Raw genomic sequence first — 22,344 nt, 5'->3', positions numbered from 1 at the left:
GCGTGCGCCGTCGTGATGTCCCGCAGTCACCGTCGGGGTCACCTCGTAGCAATATATTAAGGATCTTAGTGCATCGGCGAGGGACGGGGTAGGAAAGACACCCGGAGTGCAAGATCTAGGGAAGCGGCGTGGGCCGCCTCGTCTTCGTGAAGAAAATAACGGCCTGGCGTCCACAAATCTGGATGTTGAGGAAAGGATCTCTTTGGTTGAGGCCAGAATGTTGAAAACTAATGGCGAGATGCGTCCGTTATGATGACCACACAGTTAGAGGAAGCCGTAGTGGCCGCAAGAGCGATGGCTGTATCTTCGGCCGTCATAGAGCGTGCATGAGGTGAGAGTTTTCTTTTTTTTTTTTTACAGTGGAACTGTTATAGGGTATAACCTCTGCGTGCGTCGACAGGGTGTGCAGAAAAAAGCGGCGCCAACAAAATTGAAACCTTGGCGCAAAGCCAATTTTCTAATAAATGCTCTGTAGCTATCAATCTAATATAGGTGTCATGAAAACTATTATACTGAAGTGGGCCGGGCGACGTTATCATTTGGGTGAGTTTTATTTACTTGTCATAATTAGTTCACAGTGAACTTGTAAACGTAACAGAATTCCCATCCGCTGTCGCGTGACTGTATACGAAGGGAGTATAGTTACAGAAAACGGCTCTAACTTGTTTTATCGAAACTATCCCGAAACTAATTGTATGAGAACTGGCCGCTAAGACGACTCTAATACTGCGCCGAGTTTCATCTACCTTTCGTAATTAAGTAGTCCACAGTGCTGTAAATGTTGTGGAATTGCCGTCTTCACCCATTCAGCTTCACTGGTATTCCACCTTCACACTTGTGGACGGTTTCTAATTTTTTTAGTTGGGTGGTTTTGTCCTTTTTGTGTTGGTGACAACTTCAAAAGGTGCCATTGATCAGCGAGACATCGAGTTGTTGAGGGTTATCCGTCGCGTAATCAATATGACACAATCATTTTCTTTATTTTTTTATGGCTAGGGTCGTTAGAACAAAAATGCAATAAAAAGCATGTTTCCTGATATTTTTTTTTCGGAACAGAAGTATAGTGCTCACATTTCAGACGTATTATTTTCTCTTGCACAGATGTAGAATCGACCGTTACTAAAACAAGAGAATGTGCATCACCTTGGAGTTATTCAATCGAATAATTTATTGAAATAAATGTTTATTTTATTTGGGTGCGTGACAAGCGCCCTTAACCTTAACGCAGCACGGCTAGCGACAACCACTCGTGTCCGCACGGGCCGTCTTCGCAGCATCTCGTGCCATGCGGACCACCCCCGCCGTGACGCGCTGCGCTTTGGCGAGAGTGGCGCATACAGGCCGGCCCACGCAATCTGGCAGCCTGCAAACGGCATTCCGGCCATCCGGTTTCTGTGCCGTGGCGAGGGAAATGCCGCCAGAAATCGGCTCATCCGATGCGCTCGACTCCTAACGATCACCGGTGCCCGACACAAGCCGCCGACATGGATAGGTCAGCTGTCGTCCTCTGCTCGCTTGTGGTCCTCGTGGCATGCGGTGAGTGTCGCGCGGCACAGTGCAGGACGCGCTCTTGGCACGTTTCCTTTCCTCTTGCATTCATTTTGCTGCAGGAAGTAGCCGATAATGCGCTGGGGAATTTTAAAAAGGCAAGCTTGGGCAGCCACTTCACAGTTCGCTTGCAGGCGCAGATTAACAAGCTGAACAGTCAATGCGAGTGCGCGTCGTCGCCCCTGACCCTAAGCTGCTGCGCAACCGCGAGGCACCGCTTATTTTGAAGCATTTCGCACACTGCCGGTGACCATATCTCACAGCCTGTTGCACTGACATTGAAAGGCCTCATTAAATAACCAGGAACGGCTAACGAATGACCCCGGATTCCTCTAGCCGACGTCACTTTTACGCGAGATCAAACAGACCCGTTCGTGACGTAGGAGATATGTAAGACCGCCACGTCACGCCGTTCGCCGGTTTCGCCCAAGTTGCTGATTACATCGATGATGGCATGTCATGCGACCTGGATACTTCTTAGCTGAGGTTCCGCAGCGTTTTTGTGTTGCATAGAATGGTGCCTGACGTTCTCAATTTGGTGCGTGCGCGGTTTTTATTCGAACAGTACCCGTAGGGGTTTCGCGAGTGAAAAGTACATGCAGGCAGGCATTTAAAGAAGGGTCTGCTCGAGCCCATATATTTTTATGGGAAGGAATATGGCCTCACTATGCGCGCCACTCTTCGTTTAAGCTGGAACTTAATGTACGAAAACTGAGCCTAACCCTTTTTTTTTCTCCACTGCTGTGCCCCTTCCTCGAGCCGTGCCATTTGGTAACTCTACACGGAAAACAATTGCAAGGCCGCTGCCAGGAGAAAGTCGGCGCGACAGCCTGCAAGTTTCCAACTGGAGAGCCAGCTTGGCGGTAATTGAGCCCTGAAGGCACAAAGGACGCGCCAACGCGACCGCCGTAAGATCCCGCTTTTGGGATGAGGAGCACGCGTTCCAAAGAAATCGCTGCTGCGCAAGTGCAGTTTCGTTAATTCTCTGCTCTGTAGGTCCCTCCATGAATGGGAAAGAGACGAGGGGATTTAAAGGGTAAGCTTCTTATCCTCTTCCGCTCCGTGTGAATTTTCGGCACCCAGCCTCAGTACGTGGGTGCTGTTGAGACACCGGGTAGCGAGGACCCATCAACCAAAAGCAAGGTTGAATGACCGACATGCTCAGATGGTAGTCGATATGCTCTGAGTTTACTTGAACCTGTCGGGTATCGCATTCGTTTCATTGCCGTGTCTGTTGCCGTTTTCCATACGTGCAGGGAAAAAAGAAAAATGACGTTTTTTTATTATTTTGCTCTATCAGTTCATTATTTATGAGCGAATATGTTCATGTTTAATTTCTTCAGGTATATATATTTAGGCTCTCTGTTTTAATCTTCTACCATCACTTCGAATACGTTTTGTATCCATGTGGTCCACCCGTTGCGTGCTTGTCTTGTCTACGTATAGTTGCCCAATTTGACTTCTGGTTCGTAAAGTCATGCTAGAATTTTCTCCGAACGAATTTCATTACTAAGGCATGACACTTGCTCCATATTCCGAAGCGTGGCATACATATTCTTCATATAGTTGTTTGATCTGATCCAAACCACAGCCAATTCGCGTGTTGTTTCCTTTCAACGAATACTCGGTGTCTTTACATAGGTCCACTGTTTGCTGAAATGTTAGCACGCTCATTTGACGATGTTGCCTACGCATTCACGGTGATAAATAGATGTATGCTCTTGCAATTAAAAGAATGTCATGTTCCATCATCTCGATGGCAGTTTGAACGGTGCGGACGCTCTGTGTCACGGCTGGCGCATTAAAATCTGCGCAAACCGAGCATGGATAAGTCGCTGTTGTCGTCGCCCTGAGCTAATCGTCTCTCCTCCTCTGGCTGCGCGTCACCAAACCTTCGCATGCTGCCATCTTTGTTCCTTTTGGGACTACCAATGATCTCTGGTTTTGAAAGCTATTGTGCACTTTCGATGAGACTGGCGAAAAGCGAAAATGACCACGTGTCGAGATTCCGGTGCGTGTGAAAGATATCCCCAGGTAGTCAAAATTGATCCGGGGCCCCCCACTACGGCGCTCCTCATAGCACAGGTGTACAGCTTCGGTGCGTAACCTCCCCCCCCCCCCTCTCCCCCACTTTTTTTTTCACTCGAGGAGACGGAGGAGCTTTAAAGGTTACGAAAAAATTACCAGGAATGTTTAGAACTTTCTAATAATGGAGATACAAAAGCCTTGTTGATCATTCTACTGATGCTGTTGAACTGCATCTGTCGGTGGTTGATTGATTGATGTTGATTATGGGTTAACACGCCGACGCTACACCTACAAGACACAGTTGATGGCTCCGAATTAATTTTGACCATGCACCTGGTAATCTTCAACGTGCGACGAAATCTCGACACTTTTAGCCTCCGCCAGAAAAGCGGCCGCCGCGACCGAGAACGAGCCCGCGTCACTGAGCCACCGCGACGGGTTCATGTGTGGATGGTGTAAATAGATGCATATCGGCCCATGTAGAAGGCCGGATCTGCCGCGCAACACTAAGGACGCAAGTGAGGCCGCAACTTTTCTGGCAAACGGGCACGGGGGCCCATATAGGGACTGTTAAAAATATATTAGAAGAGGAAGAGGTGCCTATTAGCAGCTTCCCTCAACTATCACTGTCATCGTGCAGTTCCATTCCACCCTTAAAGAGATCACTCACGTCCCGCGGTCCCCGCCTAGGTTTCTTCAACAAAATGGTGCCGTGACCACGATGGTAAGATCTACACAGTTGAAGAACGGAGTGTGCCCACCACCATCAACGATGACGTGAGTGCACGGCTGCGATGGGACTGAACTGTGACCGCTGACCACGGACCGCAGGCGGACGTGACTACCCATGGATCAATTGAGGGCTCGCCAAGCAACTAACGATCAGGCGCCCTCACCAACGCTACCGAACGGACGGGGGGACCAACGGAAGAAACGGCTTCGGTTTCTCGCCTACCATGACTCTCCTCGGAGACCTACAGATATAAACGACGCCGAGCATCGACTTGGAGTCCCTTTGCGAACGAAGAAACCTAATCCGCAGCGACGCCACCGCACTGATCAACGACATAAGATCACGGATGAATACCGAGAAACCATCAATCAGTGAGCTTACTTTCCCGAAGAAAAGCCTAATGGCAAAACATGTGATACTAAAGAAGCTGGACAGCGAGATTCAAGAACTTCTCGACTTGGCACATTTAGAGAAAGAATATGAAGCCGCCTGTGATTTCGAAGATTTTATAGTTGACCAAATTTAAAATGGAGCGATTGTTCCCAGAATTGCAGAAGTATACCACCGGTGACATTGCTACAATAGCCTTGAAAAAGCAGGATGGTATCGTAAACGTCAACGAATCGGCTTTGGAGAACAGTTATTGTCTAAACGAAAACAGCGATTTGACAAAACCTCTGAAAGAACATCATTAGCCAGAAGTCAGTGAACAAGTTGTTTCCTTCAAACAAGGGATTAATTCGTGTAATAACCAAGTGGAGGCCCCCGTTCCTGTTGCTCGCTCAGAAGACTGCAACCCCAACGATGAAATTTATCGATTACTGGCAACAAAAAGGACGAATAGTTCGATCAACTAGAAGGCTGTGCAGGAACCTGTAGATCGGTCTTCTGTGCAAAGTTTCAGTGGCAAGAAAACAAGCTTATCAATGCGCAAGAAACGACCTAATCAAGGACCACACAAACCACAGGTTAACAGAAGCACAGCAGAGTTAGGGACATTACAAAAGAAACCCTGGCTCACCCATGGAGATGCCTAATTCATTCCATCACACCAGCATGGCTTCAGAGGGCATTCGTTTACCAAGGTAGAACGTAAAAAAGATCTGAAAACTCCGACGTCCAAACGAAGACCGCGAATACGGCAAAACGAAAACCAAAGCCGTGTTTACAGAAGGCGCAACTTCTGTAAACACGGCTTCAACAAAACCCGTGACCAAATGCCGACTGATCGGTAAAACGAAAAAGACAAGAGCAGCCTCACGAAGAAGGGTCGTTCTACACATGAAAAAAGTCAGGCAGTACGTCAATTCCTTGACACGACAAACGACCCGCCACTCATGCCACACTAAGTATGCGCGAACGCTACCAGGTCATCCAGGACAGACGACGGTCAAGACAAGCCACGTGCCCTGGCCCAAGTCCACAAATCGCATGTGCCACAGAAAGTGGAAACATAGGTGGAATAAGAAGAATGAACTATCACTGTGCGGCTAACACGGACCTGACCTCGTTTCTGATAACAACGAACTGTTTAGTGAACATGGACAATAGTGTTTTTTACGTTGGTGCCATATAAAGTAGAAGAGCTGGATGACACCTGAAAAGTTAACTCCTCATATTAAGTTAACTTTACTCCACTTATCGGCCCGCCAGGAGGATGTTAAAAATATATAATAAGAGGAAGAGGTGGCTATTATCAGCTGCCTTCAACTATCACTATCATTGTGCAGTTCAATTCCACCATTAAAGAGATCACTCACGGCCCGCGGTCGCCGCCTAGGTTTCTTCAACGGGGACTGAAAGGTTGCGAGCTGCGGACGGCATCGTATGGGCTGTGGAATTTCATTCCACAGCACATACAAAGAATGGCATTCCCCGGATGCGTATGCTCAGGGAACAAAACACTGGCACCGGTGTCGACCGTTCCTTTCGCTCCTGCCGACTGGACGGAGCGGAACACAATACTCACAATAGAGAGTTTTAGCGGTCCGCATGATTCGTCGTTTCCATTAGTACCGCGTTGACCGGGAATACTCACAATAGAGAGTTTTAGCGGTCCGCATGATTCGTCGTTTCCATTAGTACCGCGTTGACCGGGACCCGACTGAGCACTTTCGCATTAGTTCCGCGGGCCAGCCCTCGCCATGCCCACGCATTCGTTACCGTGGGGAGTTTCCTCCCCGCCGTTCCCGCGGGCGCAGGCGCAGTCCGGTTCCGGTCAATACGAAACGGACGGAGCACACGAAGTGCTAAAACTCTCCATGAGAGGGCAGACATAGCCCCGTCGCAGCCCGTCGGCGTTTCCATCCCTACATACACTTAAAAGAACCCTGCAACACTCTTTGAGCAGTGCAAGTAAACCTGCGCGACGTTTAGATTACACTGCCAGGAATACCTGAGCCAAATATTACACGTGCACGCGAAGAGGTGAGCGCGCACATCGCCGTGAAAGACGCCGAAAAACTGACCGCACTCTCTTCAATTTTCCTCATTGTGCACCCTTGGCATGGCCTAAACGACGTCACTGCGGCAATGCCCAAATCAGGGCACTTATGTCCAAGTTAGAGAAGTTGGCGGGCAGCTCAGGCTCGACCGAAGCGAGACCACAAGGGGGCCCCACGTTGATGGCTAACGTCGCTGAAGGTCCGCGCAAGGTGCCGCGGAGGGGATCTCCCCCCGCCATTAACCCGAAGACAGCGATGCCGGTAGCGAGCAGCGCGAAACAGAAAAGCGCCCAAGAGGCGATGGACGCCGAAGAGGCCCCGGTTAGCAAGGCGGCCGTTGCAACACCGAAAGCGGAGGAGCAAACGCAATTACCTCAAGGGGATGCACTGACGGCCATTCTGGCAGCGTTAGGAAGAATAGAAGATCGTCTCAACACGCTGGAAGTGAAGCACGAACGTCTAGCAACGAGGGTTGCTGCCATTAAGTTTCGCAGCCGCTTTGCGTCCCTGAAGAAGGAACGCGCCGAGAGAATCAAAGACGCGATCGCGAAGAGGCGCGGTCGACTGGACATTACCAACAAGGATGGTACAGAACCCAAGTAAGCAGCGTCGCAAGCGAGTGGACGGCAGCGAGTCCACCGGCATCTATCAATGGAACTGTAGGGGCATTCGTCACAAGGAGATGGAGCTCAATTTGTACATCAGCGGACAGGATGATCCGCCTGCCATCATTGCACTGCAAGAAACGAACGGGAAGCGGCGACTCCCGGGATACATCACCTACACGGACCCCTCGGGAACGGGGACAGCCGTTCTCGTCTGCAACAACGTGGCGGCAACCCAGCACGTCACGACGCAGAGCGGGTGCGAGCACACGCTGGTAGAAGTCCACGCACGGGAAATTGGCAGCACAAGAAATATATTCGTGATGAGTGCATACTGCAGGCAGTCACAGAGGCAGTACTACTTCGACCGCACCGTGCTGGAGGCGAAGAGGTTGGCGGGGACCAGGCCGCTCCTGATCCTTGGTGATTTCAACGCCCCACACACGCTATGGGGTTACAAAGTTTTGTCCAAGAGAGGAAAAGCCCTGGTACGAACCATGGAAGACCAAGACCTCGTCCTACTTAACGAACCGGGAGTCACCACGAGAAGAGGCAACAGCGTGGCCAGGGACACCACGCCGGACCTGTCGTGGCTGGCCGGGTCGCTCGACGCGTCGTGGAGATGCGAAGAGGTCGACCTGGGGTCGGACCACAGCATCATCAGCATCACCGTCCGTGGTCCCTGTTTCCGAGCAGAGCTGGGCAAGGCGCGAATCACCGACTGGGACAAGATGAGAAAGTTCACCCAGGAAGACGAAGACGCCACGGGCGAAGACGCCGGGCGAGATTACAAGACACAGTCTTACGAGGAATGGGCACGTAACCAGAAGCAGGCCCTTCAGAAGTTCACGCAGGAAATAGCGACGACGACGCAGACGCCGTTCGTCGACGCCAGGCTGTCCAATATGTGGGCGGCCCGTCACTCTCTAACTCGAAGGTGGAAGCGTCAACGACGCAACAGAAAGATCGCCAGACGCATCGCCTTGCTTAACAAGCAAATCGCCGAATACGCGGCTAAGTTATGCAAGGAAAATTGGCTCAAGATGTGCGACGGTCTGCAAGGTCAGCTGTCCGTGGGAAAGACGTGGAAGCTCCTGCGCCACCTCATCGACCCGACGAGCAGCAAAACGGCGACCAACCGCACCCTCACCAAGGTGCTCAACTCGTACAATGGCGACGGCCGCAGGCTTGTCAAGGCCCTCGCGGACAAATACCTGCAGACCGAGAAGGGCGTCCACCCGATCCCGGAGGAGTACGAAGGACCTGAGAACGAAGACCTCGACAGACCGTTTACCATGGCGGAACTGTGGGCTGCTATAGACAAGAGCAACAAGAGAAGCGCACCCGGCAAGGACGCCGTAACTTACAAGCTGCTCGCCAACATGAGCGGTACGGCGGCGCGCGAGCTGCTTGGGCACGTCAACGAAGCCTGGGAGAGCTCTCGGTTGCCGCGCGCGTGGAAGGAAGCAGATGTACGATTCATCCCGAAGCCCGGAAAGGCCCCCTTGATCGACAACATGCGCCCCATATCCCTCACGTCCTGCGTCGGAAAAGTCATGGAGCGCATGGTGCTACGTCGGTTGCAGGGGCATCTCGAAGACACGGGGTAAATGCCCGCGACAATTTTTGGTTTCCGGAAACATCTGAGTATCCAAGACGTCATGGTGCAGCTTCACGAGCTGGTGGTGAAAAAAGCCACGAGGCACGGTCCACGGGCGATCCTCGCTCTCGACCTGAAAGGTGCCTTTGACAACGTGACCCACGCGAGCGTGCTGTCGAATTTGAAAAAGACAAAGTGCGGCCGGAGAACCTTCGGTTACGCGAAGGACTTTTTGACCAATAGAACAGCCACCATCACAGTAGGAGGGGAGAAGTCGGATCCCATCGAGCTCGGCGAGCGGGGCACCCCTCAGGGGTCTGTCCTGTCTCCCATGCTCTTCAACCTGGCTCTCCTCCCCTTGCCTCACTTACTCGAACAAATAGACGGCATTGACCACGCCCTTTACGCCGACGACATCACGGTGTGGACGACGAAGGCCGGTTCCGACGGCTGGATCGAGGATTCCTTGCAGCGTGCGGCCACGACCGTGCACGAGTACGCGAAGTCGTGCGGGTTGAGCTGCGCACCGCAGAAGTCAGAACTTTTACTCATACAGCCGGGAAGACCCAAGAAGGCGCCCCAGCCGGCCATCACGGTCAGAATCGATGGCATAGAGATTAAGCCGACGCAGCAGTGTAGGATACTGGGCCTGCTGCTGCAGAACAACGGGAAACCGGACGCCGCCGTCGTTAAAATCAGAACCACCACGGAACAGGTACTCGGCATGTTACGCCGGGTGTCTAACAGAAACAGAGGCCTCAAAGAGGACGACGCCATCCGTCTGGTGCGGGCGTTTGTCGTTTCGAGGGTCACCTACTCGATCCCGTATCTCCAGCTGACGAGGACGCAGAGAAACACCCTCGACACGCTCATTCGCAAGGCAACGAAACAAGCTCTGGGCGTTCCCATATACTCGTCGACCCGACGACTGCAGGACATGGGCGTCCACAACACAGTGGACGAGCTGGTGGAAGCTCACCTCTCTAATCAACGCGTCAGACTCAGTAGAACAGAACACGGACGCGCCGTCCTTCGCAAGCTGGGATGGCGGATAGAACCGATACCCACGACGGCGCCCCTACCCGAGAGGTGGAAGGAGGCAATCGAAACCAAGCCCCTACCCCGGAACATGACCGCGGGTAAGGATGACGGGAGGCGCGATGCGCGGGCCAAGGCCCTGGCCCGACAGCTGGAGGAGAATCCCCGGGTTCTATACGCGGACGCCTCGCTTAGGAAAGGCAGCGACCGGGCGGCGGCAGTCGTTACGACATACGACCGACTAATCGTCACAGCGTCGACGAAGACGAGAGATCCCGTGACGGCAGAAGAAGTGGCTGTGGCTCTGGCGCTCGTTCAACCGGACGTCGAGGCCGTGGTCACGGACTCCAAGACTGCGTACGGCAACTACCGAAGGGGATGCGTTTTCTCCGCGGCATTCGCGATTTTGAACAAGAAGGTGACACCGGGACGAGCCGTTGAACTCGTGTGGGTCCCAGCTCACTTGGGGGTAGCAGGCAACACCATCGCCGACTACCACGCCCGCGAAATGACGCTCCGGGCAGCCACCGAGTCGCGCGATGATGCGGACACCCCGAGCCCAATGACAAGCTACAGAGAGATTACTCGAGCGTACAGGGAAGAACGGCGCACCTTACCCGAACCGCACCGCTCTCTAACCAGGCAACAGCAAACGATCCTGCGCAGAGTGCAGGCGGGGTCACTCGTGCACCCAACCCTGCTCCATCGAATGTATCCCGAGTTACACGACGCCACCTGTCCTTTCTGCAAGCAGACCGAAGGCACCCTGTCGCACGTCATGGCGGAATGCACGTTCCTCAAGAGTCCAGTTCCCCCACTCCCTCCCCTACACCCCCTATCCTACCTCCACTTCCCCACCCCCACTCCTTGAGCGATGGGAGACCTTGCTGTCCAGCCCCGCCCTGCCGACCCAGCTAGCCCTGGTGGCCAGGGGCCAGGAGTTGTTGGCGACATATGGGTCCCGTGAATAGGGAACCAACCCCGTCTGGTGCCTGTGGGCACCACCAAATCTTTTGGGCTCAATAAATGTTGTTTCATCATCATCGCGTGCCAAAGACACCTGCGCGGGCGGACACCCGCATGCGCAGTGTTATAGCCACCGACTCCAGATAAAAACTTTTTTTTTTTACCAGTAAGCCCGAACCCGCTTGGTCAACAAAATTGTGTTTCGTTGCATACACATGCTCTAGGACATTACTTGAGTCCAATGTTTCTACTCTGTGCCATATTTACACGCGTTGCATTGACCTCCGTTTAAAGGGACACTGAAGTGATTTGTAAACATTGCGGGATTACTAGCGCAAATTGTAGTCCGGAGTCCATAGGCCATGTTTCGACTACTCTGAGTGCGCTTACGCGAATTTATTTAGTAGAAAAATCATTTCGAAAATGCTGTCCTCCTCTCTGCATCCTCGCCCATTTTCTGTGGCTTTTTCGTGTGACGTCAGGAGGAGATGACTTGGCTTGACTGCGCTACTGCACGGCTCGCCGACCTTCCGACAGAGTCAGTCGGCCCAGCGTTTAGTTCGCCGTCCGCCGACGGGTCGTCGCAATTAGTTCGCTCAGTTGAAACTCAGCCACGACACGTTTGTGAATGGAAGAATGTGCCTTTCTTTACTTCGCTAGCTTGTACGCTGTATCAAGCTCCGAGTCCGCGTCGCTCCACACAAGCGCTGCACAAGTGCACATGCGACGCTTCGCTGACTGGTACGCTAATAGGAAAATCTAAGGCCACTTGAAGGTGGGAGAAGAGTCAGCGAAGTCAATATGCGTACTAAGGAAATAAAATCAACTTAAACGTTTACCGTACAGCGTAAAACTAGGGAGCAGGAAGCACTTTTTTGCGCTGGGTGAACAAGCACAGCGGTCAGCAGCCCGACCACACATCTGCGAACGATTTTCCGTCTAAGAAATGCAATTGCTAGGCGTCAGATATTGTGGAAATTTGGGGAACTTACTGCACGAGCGCTATACAACAAATAGTCACCTAAGCTGCTTGAAATGCTAAAACTAAATAAAAGTGTAAACGTGTTATCATTATATACCTTATTTTTCCTAAGTCAGCAGCCCTAGAATCGTGGCTGAGTGGTCCTGAGCGCTAGGTATGTTATTTTGCACGTCGCAAGTTCGAATCCCCGAGGGTGCTTTTTTTTGTAAGTTGATTTCTTTGTTTTCGCCCGGCGTTTTCTATACTGAGTTCACCATTTTTGGGCCGTAACGTTCACTGCTCCACGAAAGAGTTCGCAGAACGCGCGCAGACTGACACTGACGCACTAGCGAGTTCTCGTTGGCGTGCTTTTGCCAAGCACCGACTGCTTGCGGGCAGTGGGTACAGGCCATAATGAGCAGACCCTTGGCATGGTGCGAACACGCTTTTTACGATACAGAAATAAGTGAGGCAAGCTCCAAATATGGGGGAAAAGCGCATGGCATTTGAGTGTCGGTGACGCAGAGGGCGTTCATCCACTGCGTAGGCCTCGGCTAGTGATTGCTATACGATTCCAAACCGTCATGGGAGGCGTATCCTAGGCATTTTACAGCCGACAGCATGGCAGAAGCGCGGTATGGCGATTATTGAGATATCGAGAATGCCCATCCAACGATGCCGTCGGATGTAAAGCATGTTGTTTTACAGAACTGAAACCGAAACTTGTTTGAATGCTAATCTTGGACATCGTCTAATCACGGCGCACCTCCTCCCGGCGTCACAGTCTTCAGTTGCTGAGGCCGCCGCAGACCGCGCATGCATGGTAGTTTTTCTTCTTTCGGGCTTTATTGAATAGTTACCGACTTATCAACCGGATAAAGGATGAAAAGTATGTTAATTTGAGCCAGTCTACGCAGTGCACGCAAAAACGGGAGCTTGACAAATGTACTTCAGTGTCCCTTTAAAGGTACCAGACTCGCCGATATAAGTTCCAATTGAGGTTTAACACGCCCAGCCCACACGAGATACGACACTCCAGAGGGCTAAGGATTAATTTAGACCGCCTGCAGCACCTTCAGCGCCGAAACCGCGTATAAAAGGAGTGTTTTTGTTCTCGATCGCCTTTGCCACCGCTGCCGGGAACGACACGAGTGCTCGCAGCGTGTCTACGGCACGAGTAGACCACAGTGCTAAAAGCCCTTGGCATGAACAATGACGCATGCCTGCGAAGAGATGCGTGTCCCACGAGCGCAGGAAACGGGCCTCACTTCACACCGCTCTGGGTCACTTAGAGAATGTACAGAATTCACCAGGCAGCACTTCTGGTACAGGATCTACCAGGCTGCTCTCCACTGCGTTCATTAATTGCTAAGAGGTTCTTTTGCATCTTGTACACGCCGTAGTATTTTGTGGCGAGAGATGGCGCTCTCAAGCGCATCGTGCACGGAGCGCGAAAATAAGGCCCGTGTGCGCTTTTCCTGGAAGGCTTCCGAGGCTGAAATGTCCTTCAAATGGAAGTCGCAGCAGCCAACTTATATATATTTTTTTTGAGCGCGTAATGTGAGCGCCCCCTTTTTTGCCCACTCTTGAATGTGGTGAAGCTGAAGTAGAGATTGATTATCGAAGACATTTTCCCGTTCCGCTCTTCGACGCCGGGAAGAGGAGAAATCCTGTGGGCTGTCGCCGTAGACGGCAGCCTACGGAAGACGATTCTGTGCCCTTTCGTCGGGTCGGTGCTGCAGCACGCACAGCTGATGCCGAAACTCGCGCCACACAACGCGGCCGAACTTTCAATCTTTTGCAGCCGCGTTTCTGTTCGTCACTGTCCTTTGTGTTGACACGACTTGTATGAAGGAACAGAACAGTAAAGCTTCAGTTGAAAGTGAGCTCCTGTTGCCTTGCCGTCTTACCTTTAGTCCTGTGCCTATTTTTGTTCCTTTCTCGCAAAAGCACCTCGAGTACACGTTACTCGTCTTCCTTTCCTGTTCGAAGCCTCCCCGCAGCACTGTTAACGGTTTTCTCCTGCACGCAGTGTGGCCGGGGGGCCGGGCCCAGCAGCAGGAGTTCCGGTGCCCGAGCAACAACGGCTACTTCCCGGACCCCGAGCAGTGCGACATGTACTACGAGTGCCGCCGGGGAGTAGCCAAGCCCAAGCTGTGCGCCGACGGCATGGCCTTCCACGCCGGCAACCCTCTGTACGCGCGCTGCGACGCCATCAGCAACGTCGACTGCTCCAGCAGGCCGTACTTACGTGAGCCTCTTCCGCCACCTCGTCAACTTCTCACTGGGATCATCGAAACGCATCAAAAACAAACTCGTCTTGCTCACGTGCTGCATGTGGTTTGTATAACTGCGACAAGAGTAGGACTACGACGAGGGAATTAATGCGTTGGAACTGGGACACATTCTTGGACCCAGACGCGGTCATGGTGACGGAGAGCTAGGGACAAGCCCTTTAGAGTTTTATAACTGCTGCATTTCACTAGCGAAAAATAGACGCGAACGAAGAAGTACACAGGACACTCGCTAGACTTCTAGACTTCTTCTTCGTCCGCGTCTATTTTTCGCTAGTGAAATGCAGTCAGATAACCAACTAGCCCAACTTTATGCCTTAATTTATAATTGCCTCAGGATTGGAACCTTTTCCTCTTGGCTGCTATTGAAACTTTTGGTTTTCTTGCCCTTCTTATTTCTATTATTTCTATTTAAGTGCGTCATTGTGCAAAGAAAGCGGCCTTGTTGTTCAGTCAAGAAATGGCCCTTGCTGCAAAGCGTAAAAAAAGCTTACAAAAATGTCGGACTTCGTGCTAAAGCGCGTATATATGCAGTAATTGCGATAAAGCCAATAGAAAGAGAACGATGGGAATGGCACCCCCGCCTCCTGAGTAGGAGCCGAGTACGCAGGCCACGTATACAGGCGCGTTTCCTGCAGCGGCTCGCGGCATTGCAGACGTCGTGTCGCGTGAAAGGCGGACGTGACGGCGCGTGAGTAAAACAGGTGCACCCCGGCCTCAGAGAGCTCTGATGCTGGGGAAGCTGTGTCGTGACGTGTGGCCAGTCTGCCGGTTATAGTAATTGCCGCCAAGAGACGGAGAAGCGAAAGAGATGCAAACACGATGCAGCAGTGAAGACGTATTTGACCAGCACGTATCACCAGGGGAAACTTTCCCCTTCGAAGCTCCCAACAAGTGTTCAGTTCCCCGAGGCATTGTTTGTGCTTTCATCTTGTTTTTTGTTTCACCCACTATATTACCCTCACCAGCCAGTAGGGCTGACATCTCGGCGTTCGTTAAAGCTTTCTCTCTTTCCTTTTTGTGTTAAAAAGAGAGAATGAGGGCGAGACGGGAGCCTTTTATTGGGCCAGGAAGACTCTGAAGTGAGGGAAGGGTGTAGGAGATAGGGGTGTAGGGTCCTGCAAGGACATCATGGGTTTCATTGGTGTTCTATGAGGGAGGCTACGGTGGGCCCTTTGGGAAGGCGGGATGAGCACTGCTAGTTCGGGACAGTGTGACACCGGGAAGCAGAATCACAGGACAGCTCTCAGTATATAATATGTTCGCGCTATATATGTTCCTTTGTAAAGAATAGTGTGCTTTTAGAGACAGCTGGGGGGGGGGGGGGGGGTGTCCAAAGTACATATGGAGCATTCGGAGGAGATTTAATAGCTGGTGGGCAGTGTTAGGTTATGGTTAGGGGTTGAAGGTCGGCGGGGGTCGGGGATGCGGATTGGGGACATCGAGCTTGCAGAGGTGTGGTTTACAGAACATCCGTCAGTATGACTAGCTTCGGCCAAGTGTTTGTCGATGAAAACTTGGGCTGATCTTGGGAACTCTGCCGCGGGTGAGCAATGGATGTCTACTGATGAAGCCGACAATTAATACAAGCACTGATAATTGATGACGACAGGAAGGATTATCAGGATGGAAAGTTGGGCGAGTTGCTGTTGATTTATCGTGACAACAGGTGCGGAGAAAGACGTTGACCAAGGACGAAACCGCGTCGGCCTTAGTAAACGACTTTTTTTAAAGACGAAAACGCGCCGTCCTGTGTATTTCGTCCTGTCAATGTCTTTTCCCGTGTCTTTTTTCACGATCACAGGAAGGACCAAAATTATTCCTAGTTTTGCGCCCGAAAACCGCACAAAGGAGCTGGTTAGTTCGCCGCTGCAAAGGTGCTTAACCCTTCCTCGCATGAAGCATCATGCACCTGCAGTCGACGTATTTGCAGCGTAAAAAAATACTCGAAGAACACCTAAGCACCTTCCTACCAGTTGAGAATGCGAAATCATGCGTGTACGCTTGAACGCCGTAGAGTGCTCCATCGAGGGGTTACGTTGACGTCGCAGCCGATGAGAATTGATGAAGTGGCCGTGAGCATGACAGCTGTCATATTCATTGGCCAATCCCTTTGAGGGGGTATAGGAGATAATGGTCGGTGGGTATAAGTTTACGCCGCAGCCGAAAGAAACGGCCGTGAGCTTCTCGCGGCAGATGGCCAAATCCACCAGAGTGGGTGCGTTGTTGCTCATATATATGGTGAGCCTAGCGACGTGCGAAGCAACTTCAAACTCACTGTACGTCGAGCTGCGCGTTATCTCGAAGGCCACAACGCAACCACTGCAGGCACCGCCATAGTCAGGTGGAGCCGAAGTGGCGTCGGGGATGAGTGCGCGTTAAGGGGGCCCTGGCCGGGTTCGATTCCCAGCCACTCCGAAACTTTTCTAATTTTCAACCCGATTACTGTAACTTTCAAGCGCCGTTTTTAAGAGCCGTTTCGTTCGATGACGGCTTTTGCGCTAAATGGGCCGTTCACGAATGGTTTCGCACTATTGAAATAGCGGGCAACAACTGCTCGTCATGCGCGCGTCCAGCCGTGGAGTGGTGACGCTTGTCGTGTGCGCGCAGAGGAGGCCAAGTCGACCAAGAAGTGTCCCCGGGCCAACGGCTTCTTCCCTCACGAGGACTTCCCGCGCGTGTGCTCCGAGTTCTACAACTGCAACAATGGCGTCGCCTCGCGCACCTTCTGCCAGAAGGGGCTCGCCTTCGACCCGCAGGTGAAGGGCTGCGCCTGGGCCGCCAGGGTGCCCGGCTGCGAGCACGAAGCCGTCCAGGCCTCCGAGGTATACCTTCTCTTGCCAGGGTGACGCCGCTTCTCGCTGAGCAGTTTTGTGCTGCGGAGTTGCTGCTGAGCGCACGATGTCACGACACACGAAATAACTCTTTTTTTTTTCTTTGAGTCATGTCTGTACACCTGCTGCACTTCCACCATCTAGCCTGTACTTGTATTTCTGCCTTCTATCAGAATTTTACTCAACGACCATGGAAGTCGTTGCCGCTTAGGCCCCCATCAACTGGATCCAGACACACTTCATAAAACAGCCACTATTCACTAAAGGTCGCCCAACACGAGGGCTGTGCATACTGGATGCATACTCTGTATCATTCGGTAACACTTCCAGGAGTGGATAAAAAAAACTATTCACAGTGTTATCTCCGAAGTCAACGCGTTATTCCTCGAGTTTATCCTCGTCCCGCTTTCTAAGCGTCCATTCGACTAACTACTACCACCACCACTGCTTCTACTACTACTCCTACTACCCCTACCATTACTATTACTGCTACCAGAGTCCTGCAGCGGCATGCGCTGCCCATATGTGAAACGAACACCGAAGCTTTGTGACCAGTGAAGGCACTGAAGTCATCAGCTACCACTAATGTTGCTGATACTGCTGCTGCGCTGCTGCTACCTTGTGAGTAAGCCTCACTGCAAAACAGAAAGCGGAAATCCCAGCTTTAGAGAAATTAAACTTCACACCGAGATTCTTCAGTACTTCAGCCGATTCCAGTACTTTACTCAAATGCAGTGCTGAAAACGCCCCCTTTTTTTCTTTCACTGGAAATATAAGCAATCATATCAAAAGGTGGAGGCTCTGCGCGACTCGGAGAAAAGGTCGTAGAGCCTTCCTAGAGCAAGGTACCTTCCTAAACCTTTTTTGAATCGCTATCAGACGGAAATTTCTCAACATGTATACGCTATTCCCACGGCGGCCTGGGAACGCCGCGTTGTTCGAGCCAATAAGTAACGCACGAGTCATGACGAGTGATGCTCACGCTATACAGGAATGAAAGTCGGTTTACTGAGGGTAATTCCCTCGAACGGGGGGAGCACCACGCTTGGTTGCTCTTGGTTGCTTCTTTTGTATTTTTTAGTTATAAGCGCGGTGCATGGGCATCGCATGCATGAGCAGCGAAGCATGGCTAGCTTGCTGACAGGCGTCAGTTCGCAGTCAAGATGGCGTGGGTAGCACCAGCAGATCGTAGCACCAGCAGATGGTAGCACCAGCAGACATCTGCGATATCTGCGGCACGGTATTTGCCTCAGACTAAAGATAATGAAGGCAGTGTCTGAAAATTTTATACTCATTTTGTTATTTCCTAGCCACACAGCTACCTCATTTGAATAACAGTTTATCTTTATTCCGAGCTCTGTAGCAGACGCGGCAGTAAGGAAAGCATGGGTATCATCTGCATACATGAAAACGTGCGGTGGCTGAGATATTTTAGAAATATATTTCTATATGGAATGAATAAAAGTGGCCCTAGAAGTGAACATTGCGGAACACCTTGATTGATAACTGAATTACCTCAAAGGGTATCATTAACTCGTACATACGGCGTTCTGTTGTTCAGATAGCTTCACTTTACAGGCGCCCTGAAAGAGGTCTGGCTCTTACTTGTCACTGTGGGAGTACAAAAGCATGATCGTGGTTCTGCAAAGAATTCACAACGGCCTACATCCGCGATGGAACACTGTGGGTCAATGCAACCGCAGAGAAGGCCAACTCTGGGCTGTCCGCGCACAACGCAACGGGCTCGCGCACGGCGAAACCCAGTGCAAGGTAACGAGGGTATTCATTCCGTTCGTGTCTCACTGTCATTTTGATGCGCAGCCTGCCACGGACGATCCAGAGGACCACTCGTACGGAGAAAAGCAGCGGAATAGCGCCTGATTACTGCTGCGCAGACCAAGCTCGGCTGCTACCCCCTCACGTTTGTAAATAAAGGCATTCCGGAATTGACTTCGAAATGCGACCGCGGCGTTTCAATTGTGCGGACCACATCGCACTATTATCGCTTTCAAATTCGGTTTGAATAAAAAAGTGTAACTTCCGCAATACCTTTATTGGCGGTGAGCGCGATTACGGGCGGCGCTGGGGGTCGGCTTAAAGATTCTCGCATTTGTCATCTGCTTCACTCGGGCTCGCTCTCTTTGCTGTTTCTTTGGGATCGGTTGACTTTTGATGCTTGTACGCACCAGATTTTGCGTGCGCGTAACTTTTTATCATAATAAAAGACTTAAATTTGCATACACTAGCTCAAGGCGTGATTTAAAGTATAGTTTTTGATACCGCCCCGGAAGAAACATTGCCGACGTCCGTCGCCTCATTCCTTGCAAAGCCGGTCCTTTGCGGAGCACGAAGAGTCGGAGCTAGGCGTCAGCTTCTGTATCGAGAAATCTTTCGTAGAAAGGGAACAGCAGCTGCTCATGACCGACAACAGTGAAAATGCAAGACAAAAACAAATTCCAGGCCTTCAGGGTTGTAGGCTTTGGCAGAAGGCATTACGATTTACGGTATTAGTATGTAAGGAGATCGTAATACAGCTTTTGCAACCTTGCCGAACGATCGAAAGTGTTGTATCCCATCACTTTACGTTGTCTTGGCATGAGAGTGCCGACATGCAATATGGGGCGCAAAAAATATAGGTTGTGTTCCAAATAAACTGTGTGTATAAGCGCCTGCTGGTTTTATAGCAGGTTTCTAACCAGTGTGGAGGTTTATTGAACAAAACGTTAGCAATTGAGCAAGATACCAATGACGTGGTCGGTTCAAGCTCGGAGGCTGTGCAGGCTGTGCTCGTATACAGGGCACGGCGCCTCAACCACTTCATCCACAAAGCAATCGTGGTTTCATGCCTCGTCTTATATTTGTACGTGTAAACCAAATCATAGTGACTGAGAAATGGCCCACTAATTTTTCGTTAAGGCTTTTCTATACTTATAAAAACTCAGCACGGAGTGTAAAAGGTCAGTACGGAGAGTCGGTTTCCATCATTTCTTCAGGTGCGCCGCCATAACATGTTTCCGCCATAATACAACGATGTCTGCGCCATTTCGCGGTGTCGTAGCCCAAAACTTTTTATTGTATTTGCATGTTGTGAATAATCAACGCACGCTGCGGACATATACACCTTCTTGCACGCAGCCATAACGAAAGCCAATTTGTGGAGAAGGGCATGCATGCCCCTGAAGAAAATATCCACACGAACTTTGTCAGACTCCCAAACATCCCCAATCCTCTTAATAAAACGTTTGTGATGGTGCAGCAAAATTAAAGCATTGGGCACAGAGAAAACATTAATCTGATACGAGTCAACAATGAAAGAAACAGAAGACAGCCGTTTTATTTCCTGTTGTGCGATGCGCGTGTAGGAGCCCGCTGCTTGGTGAGTAGCATTACAGACTGTTGAATCTTCATAAGAGCATCTCGAAAATACTTTAGGAAAGCCGACGTATTTTGAATGCTTATCGAGGAGCTGCCAGCACTGAACCTCGAAAATAAGCTAGAAAGGACGAGTTACACTCGATCTTTTGATCAATGCTCTCAAGAAAGTTTCTCTCTCCTCATGCGGTACAAGCTTGTGCGGGATACAGCTTGAAATTATTCAGAAGTGTCAGAAGTTGGTAAAATAACTTAATTACTGGAAATTCGCTTCTTAATGCCCTGAAGCATCAAAGAGGGCGATTTCTAGCACAGGCTCTGCTGCACCTCACAAGCGGAGTGTAGCAGACGACAGCGGCGCGAATTACAAAGCTGACGCCTGGAGCCAGGGGGTGCCACTCAAACACCTCACCGCCAATAGTCGTCATGTATACAAGAAAGTGAAACAAATTCGTTGTAACTTTCAAGCTGCTGCTCATGCCCTTCGTGACATTGCCAGCCGCACCCGCCCATGCAGCACATCGGGGCCGTAATAGTATCGGTACCTCCGAAACGGAGATGGCAAGATGTGTTTCATCCTAGTCGCTTGCCGCTGTGATAGGGCAATGTTACCTTAGCAAGGTGGCTCGTCTATAGCGAAAGCTGAAGGCAATGGCGCCTCTACCACCCAGCCATAATATTTATCTGTTTTAATGCAACTTACAGTTGGCATATTTCATACATTATTCGTAATTATTTTAATGGGCTTGTCTTCATCACGTTCCCTTACCAGGGAGTCGTGTTTCATATCTTTTATGCCCAATATTTGATAACTTGGTTGTGATCTTTATAAGCGTCAAATTATACTGCATGTCGTCATGTGTTATACGCCACTGATTGCTTACGTTTTGCTTACGCAAAAGACATGGCGAATTTGCCGTGAATTTGTGGAGTTGAGACTAGAGCCCTTGAAGCCTAAATTAGCAGGTACGCACTCTTGGTGGGCATATAGCCCGAGGTCAGACTGGTACTAAATTTTGATTCCGCATCTTCACAGGATGTAAAAATGGCATTGCTTTTTCGCGCCTGCTCTCGGAACTTTCTAAATCTTGTTTTTATCAGATTTTAACAATATTTTGGCACAACCGGCGGGTTCACGAACAGCTGGTTTTCGGGAAGGTGTTGTCTGCGAGACCTAGCAGCAGCTTTTTGGGCGAGTAAAATTAAAAACTTCTACACGACAGTCTAATTAGGCCCTTGAATGAAAAAGAAATGCTGTTATTTCATATGCACAGAAACTTCAGCATGACTGTAGGAATGCAGCCGGCCGTTCGTTGAAAGGATTCTGTTTTATGTCCTAATTTAAGGTAACAGTTTGTTGAAATTGCTGGCGAACGGTCATCCAGTTTACCCGTAACCATCCGGAGTACCTCAAGGGTCCGTTTTGGAGCCTATTTTACTTCTTTTATATGTCAATGACATTGCAAACTATGTGCATCCAGCTATTGAAGTGAGACTATTTGCCGACGACTGTTTGTTGTTTTGTCGCGCCAGGAGCGTTCGGGATCAGGAACTGCTGAATGATTCTTTGAAAGTTGCGCGTGATTGGTGTGTGCAGTGGAATATGCAGATAAATTATTGAAAAAGTGTTTGTATGAGAGTTACACAGAAGAAGTCCCCTTTGAATTTTGATTATACCATGAATGACACAGAAATACAGCAATCGAGTAAGCTAAAATACCATGGTCTCACAATTGCCACAAATCTGAATTGGAATGAACACATTCATAATATATGGGGTACTGCCCTAAGAAAGCTAGGTTTTTTTTTTTTTAGACGAAAGCTCAGAGATGCAACTGTGGAAGTTACGCTAGTGGCATACAAAACGTTCGTGCGAACAACCTGGAACAAGTATATTTTGGAACCCGTATCAGAAGTATCA

At 50.5% G+C, this 22,344-nt stretch overlaps 1 protein-coding gene across 1 annotated transcript; it reads left to right on the top strand.

The window, feature by feature from the left end:
* Positions 1-1,336: 1,336 nt before the first annotated feature.
* Positions 1,337-19,009, top strand: LOC144170837 (protein obstructor-E-like). The gene is made up of 4 exons (XM_077700854.1): positions 1,337-1,536; positions 13,956-14,174; positions 16,828-17,042; positions 18,873-19,009. The coding sequence occupies exons 1-4, from the start codon at positions 1,437-1,439 to the stop codon at positions 18,930-18,932; spliced, it is 594 nt and encodes a 197-aa protein (XP_077556980.1). The 5' UTR covers positions 1,337-1,436; the 3' UTR covers positions 18,933-19,009.
* The last annotated feature ends 3,335 nt before the right edge of the window (positions 19,010-22,344 follow it).

The sequence above is a fragment of the Haemaphysalis longicornis genome, unplaced genomic scaffold (genome assembly GCF_048455015.1).
Source record: "Haemaphysalis longicornis isolate Haplotype H1 unplaced genomic scaffold, Haemaphysalis longicornis Haplotype H1 scaffold_2, whole genome shotgun sequence".
Lineage (NCBI taxonomy): Eukaryota > Metazoa > Arthropoda > Arachnida > Ixodida > Ixodidae > Haemaphysalis > Haemaphysalis longicornis.
Note: the sequence above shows the minus strand (reverse complement) of the source record. Positions and strands in the feature narration are given on the sequence as shown.

Coding starts and splice junctions, on each gene's coding strand:
- LOC144170837 (XM_077700854.1), top strand. CDS start 1,437: ATGCGCTCGACTCCTAACGATCACCGGTGCCCGACACAAGCCGCCGAC. Junction 1,537..13,955: donor TGTGGTCCTCGTGGCATGCG/GTGAGTGTCGCG, acceptor TCCTGCACGCAG/TGTGGCCGGGGGGCCGGGCC. Junction 17,043..18,872: donor AAGCCGTCCAGGCCTCCGAG/GTATACCTTCTC, acceptor TTTGATGCGCAG/CCTGCCACGGACGATCCAGA.